The sequence below is a fragment of the Anastrepha obliqua genome, chromosome 5, assembly GCF_027943255.1.
Source record: "Anastrepha obliqua isolate idAnaObli1 chromosome 5, idAnaObli1_1.0, whole genome shotgun sequence".
Taxonomy (NCBI): domain Eukaryota; kingdom Metazoa; phylum Arthropoda; class Insecta; order Diptera; family Tephritidae; genus Anastrepha; species Anastrepha obliqua.
Window position 1 is genome coordinate 62,491,840 of NC_072896.1, and position 12,403 is coordinate 62,504,242.

The following is a 12,403-nucleotide window of genomic DNA, read 5'->3' on the forward strand; positions in this document are numbered from 1 at the left end:
CATGGCCTGGCTGACCAGCACTTCCGTAATTACGATGAAGTCAAAAAATGGATCGATTCGTGGATTGCGGCAAAACCGACCGAATTTTTCACAAAGGGAATCCGTGAATTGCCAGAAAGATGGGAAAAAGTAGTAGTAAGCGATGGACAATACTTTGAATATTAAATTTGTAACCATTTTACGTCAATAAAGTTTCAAATTTCGAAAAAAAACCGCACGAACTTATTCATAGTCCTATTTACCCTCGTACATTTAGTAAAATTTTATTTGTGCTGATTGCTAAATTTTTCAATCAAATTAACTCCTAGACAATAGGAGTTATAGTTTGCAGCAGCGACCGAATAGACGGAATTATACTATATTTATGTCGGATCTAAATGAGGTTGGGAGCAGTAGGTGCCCCAAGCTTATATGGGTTTTATTAACCTTCCAGTGAACGCCCTGTGCATTTTTCCTTGGCGCAAATTTTACGTGTTTTATTTGTGTACATATACAGGGTTCGCCATATAACTTTACGGAATTAAAAATGCTATAAAAAAGAAACTACTCAATATTTTTCCAAACTGTTTTTTTTTTTATTTTGAAGTACAATCCTTCCGATTAATGATGGAACACAACTTCATTCATATGGGTACCATATGGCGTCATACCAAGGTCTTTACGCAAAATTCGTATCAATGATGTCTCCGAAATGTCCAATTGTTGAGAACGACGGTGAACTGATGTTCAGTTTCTCTTACTTTTTTCGCAAAGTAACGCACATACGCTTCATTCGGTGCTTTTCTTCTTCCCATTGCCGTACGTAATTTTCGTACACATTCTGCAATATTACCATGATTTTCAAAGTAATGTCGCAATATTTCCCAGCGTTCTTTGATCGTATACACAACCATTTTTGTTCAGCGGAAGAATAAAACTAATTTTCTGTCAAATCAGATGACAGCTAAGTGTTACCATTCTTCAAATAATACCTAGTTCAAATCCGTAACGTTAGATGTCGGGCCCTTTATATATATGGTGACTGTCGAGAATTGATGTGAAGGTATGAGAAAAGGTGTATGTAAATTAACAATAGTTATAAAAATGTATTTGATTTTCAACACAAAGCAAGATAATACTTAAAAAAATTATTGGATGAAAAAAATTAATACATTTACCTACATTTAGTATATACTTGTAAATGTCAGTATATTTTCCAAATATCTCAAGCCTAGAGAGACACTAACCTTCGAATAACTCAAAGCATTGAGTAATTGGTAAAAGTATGGAAAGCGATAGCTGTAGGGAATTTTACGACAGCCTGCCCGCTGCAAGGTTAAGCCATTATCGGCACATGTACCGAAAAGTGGACATTGACGATATATAGAGTGGGCCATGTAAAATTTGCTTTTTAAATCGTCTATAAAAAAAAAAACTAATCAATATTTTTTCAATTTTTTTTTTTTTTTATTTTGAAGATTGAACATTGTCATTTATGAATGAAAAATAATATCGTTCAAATGACTGCCACGACTGGCTTTATAGTAGGCCATTCGATCAACCCAATTTTTAAGCACAATCGTCTCTGGATGGTTCGCATAGCACTTGTCCTTAACGGCTCGCCACAAAAATAAGTCCAACGGGCTTAAATCACAGCTCCGAGGCGGCCAATTGATATCGGAATTTCGCTGATTATTCGGTTTTCAAAAACGGTAGCCAAAAGTTCGAGTGTAACTTTGGCAGTGTGACAAGTTGCACTGTCCTGTTGAAACCAAATGGCGTCCATATCATCCTCTTCAATTTTTGGAAACAACTCGTAGAGCATGTCACGGTAACGCTCGCCATTTACTGTAACCACGGCTCCTCGCTCATTTAAAAAAAAATGGCACGATGATGCCGCCAGACCAAAAACCGCACCAAACAGTGACTCGTTGTGGATGCATTTGCTTCTCTACAGTAACGTGTGGATTTTCTGAGCCCCAAATCCGACAATTTTCCTTATTGACGTAGCCACCGATGTGAAAATCAGAGAAGAAGAAGAAGACTCACCACTTTGGAAATAGGTTTTCAATATTTCCCAATTTTGTTCAAGCGTATAGCGTCCCATTTCGTAAATGTCAAACCTTTAAGTAAATTATGAACACATTTGACATGTCATTTGCGTTACCATTCTCAAAAAATAGGTGGTTCAAAAAGCAAACGCTATATGGCCCACCCTGTGCAAAGCAGAATCGCAAAACCTCGTAACGCGTTTGCACAGCTGAACAAGATATGGAATTTTACATTAATTTTCATACATAAAGGGTGTTTTTTTAGAGGTTAGGTTTTCAAGATGAAATAAAACGTATATAATTTAATGTTATGCCCAAGAATTTAGCTTTATTATAAAGATAAGGGTTTGCCATTATGTTTTAAAAATGATTTCGGGCAAGTGGCCGCCGCGGCTGGCTCGAATAAATTCCAGCCGAGAGGCCCAATTTTCGACCACTTTTTGCAGCAATTGGGGCCGTATGTCAGCAATAACGCGCCGAATATTCTCTTCCAAGACGTCAATCGTCTCGGGCTTATCTGCGTAGACAAGCGACTTCACATAGCCCCACAAGAAATAGTCCAGCGGTATTATATCGCACGATCTTGGAGGCCACGCCACAGGTCCACGGCGCGAGATAATGCGCTCACCAAAAGTTTCCTTCAATAAATCGATTGTTGCGTTGGCTGTATGACATGTAGCGCCGTCTTGTTGGAACCAAAGGTCGTCCACATCAACATCGTCCAATTCAGGCACGAAAAAGTCATTAATCATGGCTCTATAGCGCTCTCCATTGACTGTAACATTATGGCCGGCTTCATTTTTAAAGAAATATGGACCAATGATTCCCTCTGCCCATAGAGCACACCAAACAGTGACTTTTTGAGGATGTAACGGCGTCTCAGCAATGGCTTGTGGATTATGTTCACTTCAAATGCGACAATTTTGCTTATTGACATACCCATTCAACCAAAAGTGAGCTTCATCGCTGAACAAAATTTTCTTCGATGCGTCGCGCGAACCGAACCATTATTTTCGTAATAAATTTGCACGATTTGCAAACGTTGTTCAGGTGTAAGTCTATTCATTATGAAATGGCAAACCAAACTGAGCATAAATCAAGTGAGAGATATGACAAATGTGTTGCTATTACTGTAGGCCTCTACTCAGTGGCGTAACAATAGGGTGGTATGGGTGGCAAAATGCCACGGGAACCCGACCCAAGAGGGCCCCGGGCCAACAGGCCGCGAGCTCAAGATTTTTTTTTATATTGTACATGAGTAATTTATTTTATGTGAAAAGTATATTTTTATAAATTCTGCTTAAAATCCAATCAATAAATCCTTAATCATTCCAACCGAACTTAACAAAAAGATGTTTATTCATTTTTAGAGAAGCACGCGTGACGAGTAATTTTACTTACTTATAACCGTCAAAAACCCGTGAATCAAAATACCGATAATTGCAGGTTCTTATTCATTTTAAAATGCATCCTTTGGTTTCTACATTTTTTGGAGCGGAACGTTGGCAGCGCGGGTTAGCATTAATAGTCGGGGAATTCCCCATTTAGTTTTGTTTTCGTCTCGCTACTGGGGGGGTGAGTTGGCCACACTATGTTAGGGGAATCCGAGTATTTTAACGATTGGTGATTGGATGTTTGATTTTGTTATTTTATTGAATATGAAAATAGTGGCAAAGTAAAGTTTATTGTGAAAGTAAAGTTTATTGCAAATATTAAAATGTCTAGTTCCAGAAAATATTTCAGTGGAAGTGGAAAAACGAAAGAGAAAGAAGGAAACTGAAGAAAAAAATAAGAAGCTGCCTAAAATTCAGTACTTGAAAAATGATGACTTAAATAATAAAAAATCGATTGAGCAGTGCTCCAGAAGTGAAGAATCGGAGCTTACTAAAAGTACACCAGTGTTATCAGATGCAGCACCCAACATCAGTGAATATCCAGATCCAGAACAACCACAACAAGGTACCGCCAAAAATCAAAGAGAATTATATTCTAGCATGAAAAATATTGTATCTTCACCATATGTTACTGATAAGGGTAATTTTAAAGAGGTAACTAATCAAGTGGAAAGGTTCGTGATTGAAAACGGGCATTGCAAACCTAATGGCCCTTTCTTAAAAGATAGTAACAATAGATCTTTTATAGAAAAATATTACTATATTGTTTCCAAGTCTGGCGTCAAGCTGGAACGTACATGGCTTACCTATTCTTTAATACTTCAGAATGCGTATTGTGAACCGAGTTGGTTATTCGCAAATCGGGCATCTAATAATACACAAAATGTTTGGACTGAGGGCTATGACGACTGGAAACATACTGTAGATGGCATACAAAGACACGAGACATCAAAAATTCATCTGGATTCCTGTCTTACGTATCAACAGTGGCGACTACATGGAACACTCGATGAAGAGCAAGAGTCTATGATCAGAAAGGAAAAATCCATTTGGCGATAAGTACTTTCTAGGCTCCTTGATTTTACTCTGACACTTTCAACATGTAATTTAGCCTTTCGTGGCCACAAAGAAAATGCAGATAGCAGTGATCCAAGTTCCAAAAGAAACTTTTTGAGTATTGTTGAGTTACTAGGAAAATACGAAAAAATGAGCTAATTTCTGTCCTGCTTTTAAAAGTAGAAAGAGAATCTTTTTGAAACAATTCAACAAATTTATAATTTTTTTGGGCATAGTATCAAAAGATGGAATATTTTATCAAGTTTGCTATCTAATGAAGAAAGTGAGTCTTCAAATTCAATAACACTCAAAACAATAAACCCTACTAGATGGGCAGGACGTTATGATGCCGTTTTTGCTTTAAAAGTTCGGTTTGTTGAAGTGCAAAAAGCGCTAACGAAAGCAATTCTGTTAAATTGCAAATCAGATGATTGCAAGATTGTAAGATCCTACTTACTATCGGTGCAGCCTCTAAAGCACTTCAGTCTAAAGCCACCGATCTTTCAAATGCCGTAAAACGTTTGAAAATCTGCCTAGAAGTATTGAAAATGTATCGACATGAATTTGAAAATCATCCATCACCCCTGAATTTTCTAATACTCGTCAGAGGAAGGTAAAATACCATTTTTACGAGTTCTGCGAAGATGAGCGCCTCCAAGATCCGGAAAGTTTGTTCAGAGTGAATATATTTTATCGAGTATTGGATATTATTATAAACCAACTGAAATCGCGTTTCATTCCAATGAATGAAATTGTTTGAAATTTCAATGTTTTACAGCCTTCCACGTTAAAAGTTTTAAATGACACTGATCTATTAAAACATGCTCTAGAATTTGTTGAGATTTATAAAAAAGACATATCTGAATCATTTGGCAGAGAAATTCTAAGCTTTCGATCCACCTTCAGATTCATAGGACTATGAATAAGTTCGTGCGGTTTTTTTTCGAAATTTGAAACTTTATTGACGTAAAATGGTTACAAATTTAATATTCAAAGTATTGTCCATCGCTTGCTACTACTTTTTCCCATCTTTCTGGCAATTCACGGATTCCCTTTGTGAAAAATTCGGTCGGTTTTGCCGCAATCCACGAATCGATCCATTTTTTGACTTCATCGTAATTACGGAAGTGCTGGTCAGCCAGGCCATGTTGCATCGATCGGAAGAGATAGTAATCGGATGGCGCAAGGTCTGGACTATACGGCGGGTGGGGTAGGACATCTCATTTGAGCGTTTCTAAGTATGTTTTGACCACTTGTGCAACATGTGGCCGAGCATTGTCATGTTGCAAAATAACTTTGTCGTGTCTATCGGCGTATTGCGGCCGTTTTTCTCGCAGTGCTCGGCTCAAACGCATCAATTGTCGTCGGTAGACATCCCCCGTAATCGTTTCATTCGGTTTCAGTAGCTCATAATACACAACACCCAGCTGGTCCCACCAGATACACAGCATAACCTTCAGGCCATGAATATTCTGCGCCGACGTCGATGTTGAAGCATGCCCAGTGTATCCATACGTTGCCCGACGTTTTGGATTGTCGTAATGGACCCACTTTTCATCGCCAGTCACAATTCGATGCAAAAAACCCTTTCTTTTGTGCCGTTGAAGCAGTTGTTCGCATGCCATAAAACGGCGTTCAACGTCTCTTGGCTGCAATTCATACGGCACCCAATGGCCTACCTTTCGGATCATTCCCATGGCTTTTAAACGTTTGGAAATGGTTGATTGATCAACTCCCAAAGTTTTTGCAACCTCTTCTTGCGTTTGAGCCGGATCTTGATCGAGCAATTCCTCCAATTCGGTATCCATGAACTTTGGCGGCGCACCCTCGCGTTCTTCGTCTTCCAAGCCAAAATCACCACTTTTAAAGCGTGCAAACCACTTCTGGCACGTTCGCTCAGCTAGAGCATGCTCACCATAAACTTCCACCAAGATACGATGACTTTCGGCTGCTTTTTTCTTCATATTAAAATAATGAAGAAGAATTCCCCGCAAAAACACATTATTTGGCACGAAATTCGACATTTTCAAGTGTGGTAAAAATATTGTTGTTTACGCTTCAAATAAAAAACTTATACTGACGTTTGTGCCTTACGACAGTAGCTCTCCAATGAATGTTTGGAAATGTGGATCGATGGAATAATAATCAAGTTACGCCATCTGTTGTAAAACCGCACGAACTTATTCATTGTCATTTATTAGAGACCTTGCTGATTTATTAATAATACAAAATTATTTTATGTCTTGCAGCTTTCCTGAAGTATGCATTGCATTAATGTTGTTTCTCACAATTGATAAATTGATAAAGACTTATTTAAGAAAGTCTATGAGACAAGACAAGTTATGTAACTTGGCTATTCTGTCTATTGTAAATTCTATGGCCCGATTTCTAAACTTCGATGATGTTATAGACACTTTTGCGGAACAGAAATCTCGAAAAAAAGATTTTTCTTAATAAATAACTTATTGAAATTAAATTGTTGTTTTGTTTATTAAAATCATCTGTTGAAATAAATCAAATTGGGGGGCATCAGAATTCGTTTTAGAGGTATGGTTCCTTCGGCAAAGTTTCTTATTTTGATCCCTAAAATATGATTTTCACAGAGCAATGAGCGATTTTCTTGCCTCCCCACAAATCGACCCGGTCTTATATATATATTTGCATATACCTATATATGATATATATATAATTGGCGCTTATACACTTTTTGGGTGTTTGGCCGAGCTCCTCCTATTTGTAGTGTGCGTCTCCGCAAATGGAGGGACCCACAGTTTCAAACCGGCTCCGAACGGCAGATATATTTTTATAGGGAGCTTTTTCATATCAGAAATACACTCGGAGGTTTGCCATTACTGCCTTAATATTTATTGCAGTATTTGTAAGAGTAAAACTGTGTTCCAAAGTTTTTGTAATTTACCCTTATAACACAGTAAAAAAACGACTTAAGAGTTGCAAGATCCATAAATAAATCCTGATTAATTCATTAAAGATAAACTTGCAGGTGCGATCGTAGAGTAACCAGAGGGATTGAGATAGGACTGTCCCAAACATAGAGTGGAATAAAATAAAATGTTTGTTACAATAGCAAATGGAACCCTTTTACGTAGTTGTAATTTTTTGCAGTGATATTGGCAAAGATTCCGCATAAGTGATTTATTAATCCTTTCCATCGGGATGATACATATGTATGTATGTATATGACTTAAAGTTCAAGCACACTTAAAACTTACAAATTTGATTTATATATTACTTAAATAACTTTTACCAATCAAAAAATTAATTTCAGCATTACTATTCGAAAGTTGGGTCGAATTAAATATGTTAAGGCTCTTATAAATAAAAAATCATTACGAAAATAAAATATTGTTCGTGGATTTTACAAATTATAAACTTTGGTGCATATAATGATATATAATACATAAGGTTTTTTTTTTTTTGTTTTTGTAAATACTATTCAGATTTTACTGCGTCTGCTGTACCGATGCAACAGTGCCGTACTCTAAGTACAGGGTGTCCGTTGGCAGAATGAGGAATTAAAAAAGAATTTCTAATAATAAAAGTTTATTTCAATAACGATTAGAAAGAAGGCAATAGTCGATTTTATTTGTTTTTTTATTATTTCGTGTATGGTAAACGTTGGCCGAAACGTGCTTGCCCTCGACGAATTTCAAAAATATATGGTCCAAATATTTTTCTGCTTGACAATGCACACGAAACCGCCTGTTTAGAACTGTCAAGTTACTGTTGATGTTTTAATAGAGAGCTATGTATGTCCTTTGGATTCCCAATAATAGCAATTTGGCTTATCCACACTTCCATTCAAATGAAAATGGGCTTTACCACTCCAAAAGATAATGCTACCCATAAGAAATTGTTTAAAGATTGTCTTGTATGCATTTTAACGCAAATTGTAATCGTTAGGCTTAACCAGTTTCACGATTTGCTATCATCGCGCTCTTGCGCACACACTGACGAGGATTATCGTGCTAACTTGTACCGACGAGTTCAATATTTTCACCTGTTCTCGATCTACGACGAGCAGTTCACACGGATCATTGGCCTTGAAATATGCTGCGATTGCGAACGCACGTTGTTCACCTGTCCACTGTGACATCGTGACTAAATAATCTGCACGAATAACGAAACTGAAATCTTAAATATAAACCTAATTCTGCCACCGGATACCCTGTATTACTACATATTTTGTATTCTTTTAATGCATTGTTTTATACATATCGCACCCTAAATACAAAAGGGTCACAACTCAAAATGTACTTCTGCTCAAATATGAATGAGACGTTATCAATAAAACGGTCCGCGGATGACATATGGCAAAAATTAATTTTTTGTTTTTTGGTAGAACTGTTATAAGCATACATGGCAAAATTCAACGTGATATGTCACATAGTTTGTTTTCTGTGCTACTGTAAACAAGTCAAGCTCGAGTGTGGAAAATTTTGAGTTGTGACCCTTTTGTATTTAGGGTGCGATATGTATGTAGATGAGGGTGCACCCCTCCTCCATATTGGTACTGTTTTTGCATTGGAATTAAAAAATTTATTAAATTTTAAGACTTTCCCTTAAATATTTCGGAAATATATAAATGTTTAAATAAAATTAGGTTTTTAAAATATTCTTTTCAAAAAATCACCGCAGAGTTTAATCTTAAACGATTAAAAATTTTATCAACCGAACTAAAATAATGATGTTTGCGAAGAGAATATTTGGGTCGTGGATGGGTTAATTCTCGAAGAAATCAAAAGGGTGGGAAACTACCTTTGCAGTTACATCGTACAAATGTAAACTGATCAAAATTTCTTAAGATATTCAAGTTTTTATTAAACCTATTTTCTAAAGAATGGAAAAATTACATAAAAAATCTGATTATTTTGATTGCGTTCACATAATTTTTTAACATTTTTATGCAGACTTCTTAAGCTTAAAGTCTTCTATTATCTGAGGATATTTTTTGGACAAATTTCTTAAACACTAATTTCACGTAAATCTTAATTACTTTTCGAAATGTTTAGCGCAAGTCTTGAAATTTAATAAATTTTATACGTGCAATGCAAAAACGCCAATTTTTGTTGGCGAGACACCCTAGAGTACATTTATATTTATGTATATATTTGATTATTTGTATTTAATATAAAATTGTAAAAATTGTACTCACAGGTATGTACTCTGTCCCCCGTTACTACCGCTAATATTCGTAGTGCCCATTGGGGTGTTATCATTGTCCCCTTTTGTATAGATTTTACGTCCTAAGCTTTCTACTGTGCGTGCATAATCTCCACCGTTTGCTTCTTTTTTACTAGGTATAATAATTCCCAAATTGGCCAATCCAGCTAATGCATGACCATATTGTTGGCCATGCGCTTTTGTATGCTTAAGCCCTCTATATGGACCAGTGGAAATTCCATCTTGGCCATTGATTAGTTCAGGAACTGTTGCTGATGGCAAGCCACTATCACCTATTTTGACACCTCCTCGATCCGCTTCAAAATTTGCAGCGCTTCCTATAATGGTTTCACCAAAACTAGTACGAGTGGTTATGGCTTTGCTCGTGGTTCCGCCGCCACTCAAAATTGTGCTCAGCATGCTATTGTTAATATTCATTCCAGTAAGATCATGCCCATTTGTAGCCAGATTGCTATTAAATATACCACTATTTCCAACCATGTTTCCGTTTTTACTTCCACTTACGCTGATACCCAATAAATCAAGATCATTGCAATGGCTGAGCTGTAGATGTAACAGAGATAATCCTATAATACTGATGAGCCACAGCAGGTGCATTTTTACCGGATTTAAATTGACAATCTGGTTTAGATGATTATATTTTATGTAAAGTTTCCCATGTATAAGAACACATCCAAAATTAAGATGGGTAGGAATATTTTTTTGGTAAGTCCTTCATGTGAGTATGTATGCAGTTTTAATTAAGTACGGACGATGGTTTTTAATAGATTTGTATCGCATCCTTGCTGTTGAGATTGCATACTGAAATGTATGTAGTATTTACGTAGGTACGTACGTATTGTGTAAATATTTATTCGTTCAAAAAAGTATACAATGCGTGACCGCATTTGTAGATATCCACACCCTGCACATAGGTAAAAGCATATTTCCACTTTTGAAATGTGCATATGTGTGTACATATGTACTTACATATACTATATTAGCTTACCAATAAATTAAAGTCAATGAATTGATATCAGGAAATATTGCTAAAATGCTCATTCTCTATTTTCTGTTTTTAAATAGACATGTACATTAATATTTACTTATTCAAAGTATGTTTATATTAGTAGGTATTTTTTTCTTTAAATTACTCGCGCATAGTAGATCTCTTGTACGAGTATTTAGAAAAAATTGTTGGTCGCTGTTATTCTACAACACATACATACATATGTACATGTACGCCTGTACTATGTCAGCGTCTATTTTATAAAGGGGTGCATCTGGATTATGCTTTGTGCAATCTACATATCCAAGCATCCATACATACATACATGTATGCGAGTGTTAGATATGCACATATACATATGCACTATAAAAGCGCAAGCAGGTGCATAAGCAGCAGATTACAGAACAAAACGAACCGACTCTTAACTTGGGGCGCTTAAAGGTCAATGTAAGCCGACGCAATTTGAAATCTCGTTCGCACGTGTGTATTATCGAGTAATAGTAAACTGATAAGCAGTACGCCATAACAACAACAAAGCTATTTTAATGTAAATAACTTTTTTAAACAAATCATTACTTTCATTGAGTCAAATTACGGTACATACTACTAAAGTAAGTGGTCTGGCCTTTACGAGTACCATTGAAATCGGCGTTCATTTATCAAATAGTTCAGTAACAAAGTGTTCACAGTGTTTATTGCGTTTGTTTCTATGGCGACCAGTCTATTACAATCAATTCAGCGAATGGATCGCATTCACTGAATCTTGAGCCCGAACAGATATGCAGTATATATGTATTTTTAAGTTATTTGTTACGAACTAATTTAAAACACTTTTTCGTGTAATACTACTGTATACCGTAATTCCTATGACTATTTGAATATTACTATACACGAGCGTTAATTTCACGTGTCGCCCGATTTCCGGTGCAATCTGATTAAATAGAAATTATTCTAATCAAGCGTCAAAATACATGTTCTTTATCCGCACACACATTCGTCACCGAACTCGTTCGCATCTCAACTGCTGATGTTGCGTCTTACCTAACAAGCATACATCCAATCATAGCGCTGTTGGCTTTCTCGATTTAGTTTGGTTGTATCTTGTTGCTCAGCTGTTGCGTGTTGTTCCTTTATTCCAACCCTCACATTATAGATATTTGCATTTGCTGACATGAGTACTAATTTGATATTCGTCTTCTGCGCAGTCGAGAGGTACGCACATTAACGTTTGCGCGCCATAAAAATTTTGTGTGTTGCTCATTTCTGCGTTCGCTCGGTCGTATATTTATTATGCTGCTACATATATACATATATATATATATATATATACATCGGTTTGACAGTCGTCGATATCCATTTGGTGAGATGTTTGTCGGCATAAAACAGTATTATTTTTTCACCACACTGCTACATCAAACATTCTTGAACTTACACGTACATAACGTGGCAGAATGATAGAATGCAAGATTGCGTCTTTACCAGGACAGTGAAGTCAGTACAGAAAATAAACAACCAAAAACAGAGGAAGAGTAAGCTAAAGCAAGTGAAAACTGTCAAACACAAGAAAGTACAGGGCCCGCCATCTATCGTTACGGATTTGAACTAGGTATTATTTGAAGAATGGTAACACTTAGCTGTCATCTAATTTGACAAAAAATTAGTTTTATTCTTCCGCTGAACGAAAATGGTTGTGTATACGCTCAAAGAACTCTGGGAAATATTGCGACATTACT

The 12,403-nt window shown here is 36.4% G+C and overlaps 1 protein-coding gene across 7 annotated transcripts in view; it reads right to left on the reverse strand.

Moving 5' to 3' along the window:
* LOC129248329 (protein Wnt-4) overlaps positions 1 to 11,676 on the reverse strand; it is a 73,169-nt gene extending 61,493 nt beyond the window's left edge. Inside the window, exons 1-2 of one of the 7 annotated variants that reach the window (XM_054887833.1) lie at positions 11,527 to 11,676; positions 9,654 to 10,225 (exon numbers count right to left, since the gene is read on the reverse strand). In XM_054887833.1, coding sequence (XP_054743808.1) covers positions 9,654 to 10,162 — 509 coding nt within the window. In that variant the 5' untranslated portion in view covers positions 10,163 to 10,225; positions 11,527 to 11,676. The other 6 variants (XM_054887831.1, XM_054887828.1, XM_054887829.1 and 3 more) reach the window with 6 other exon arrangements.
* Between the last annotated feature and the right edge of the window lie 727 nt (positions 11,677 to 12,403).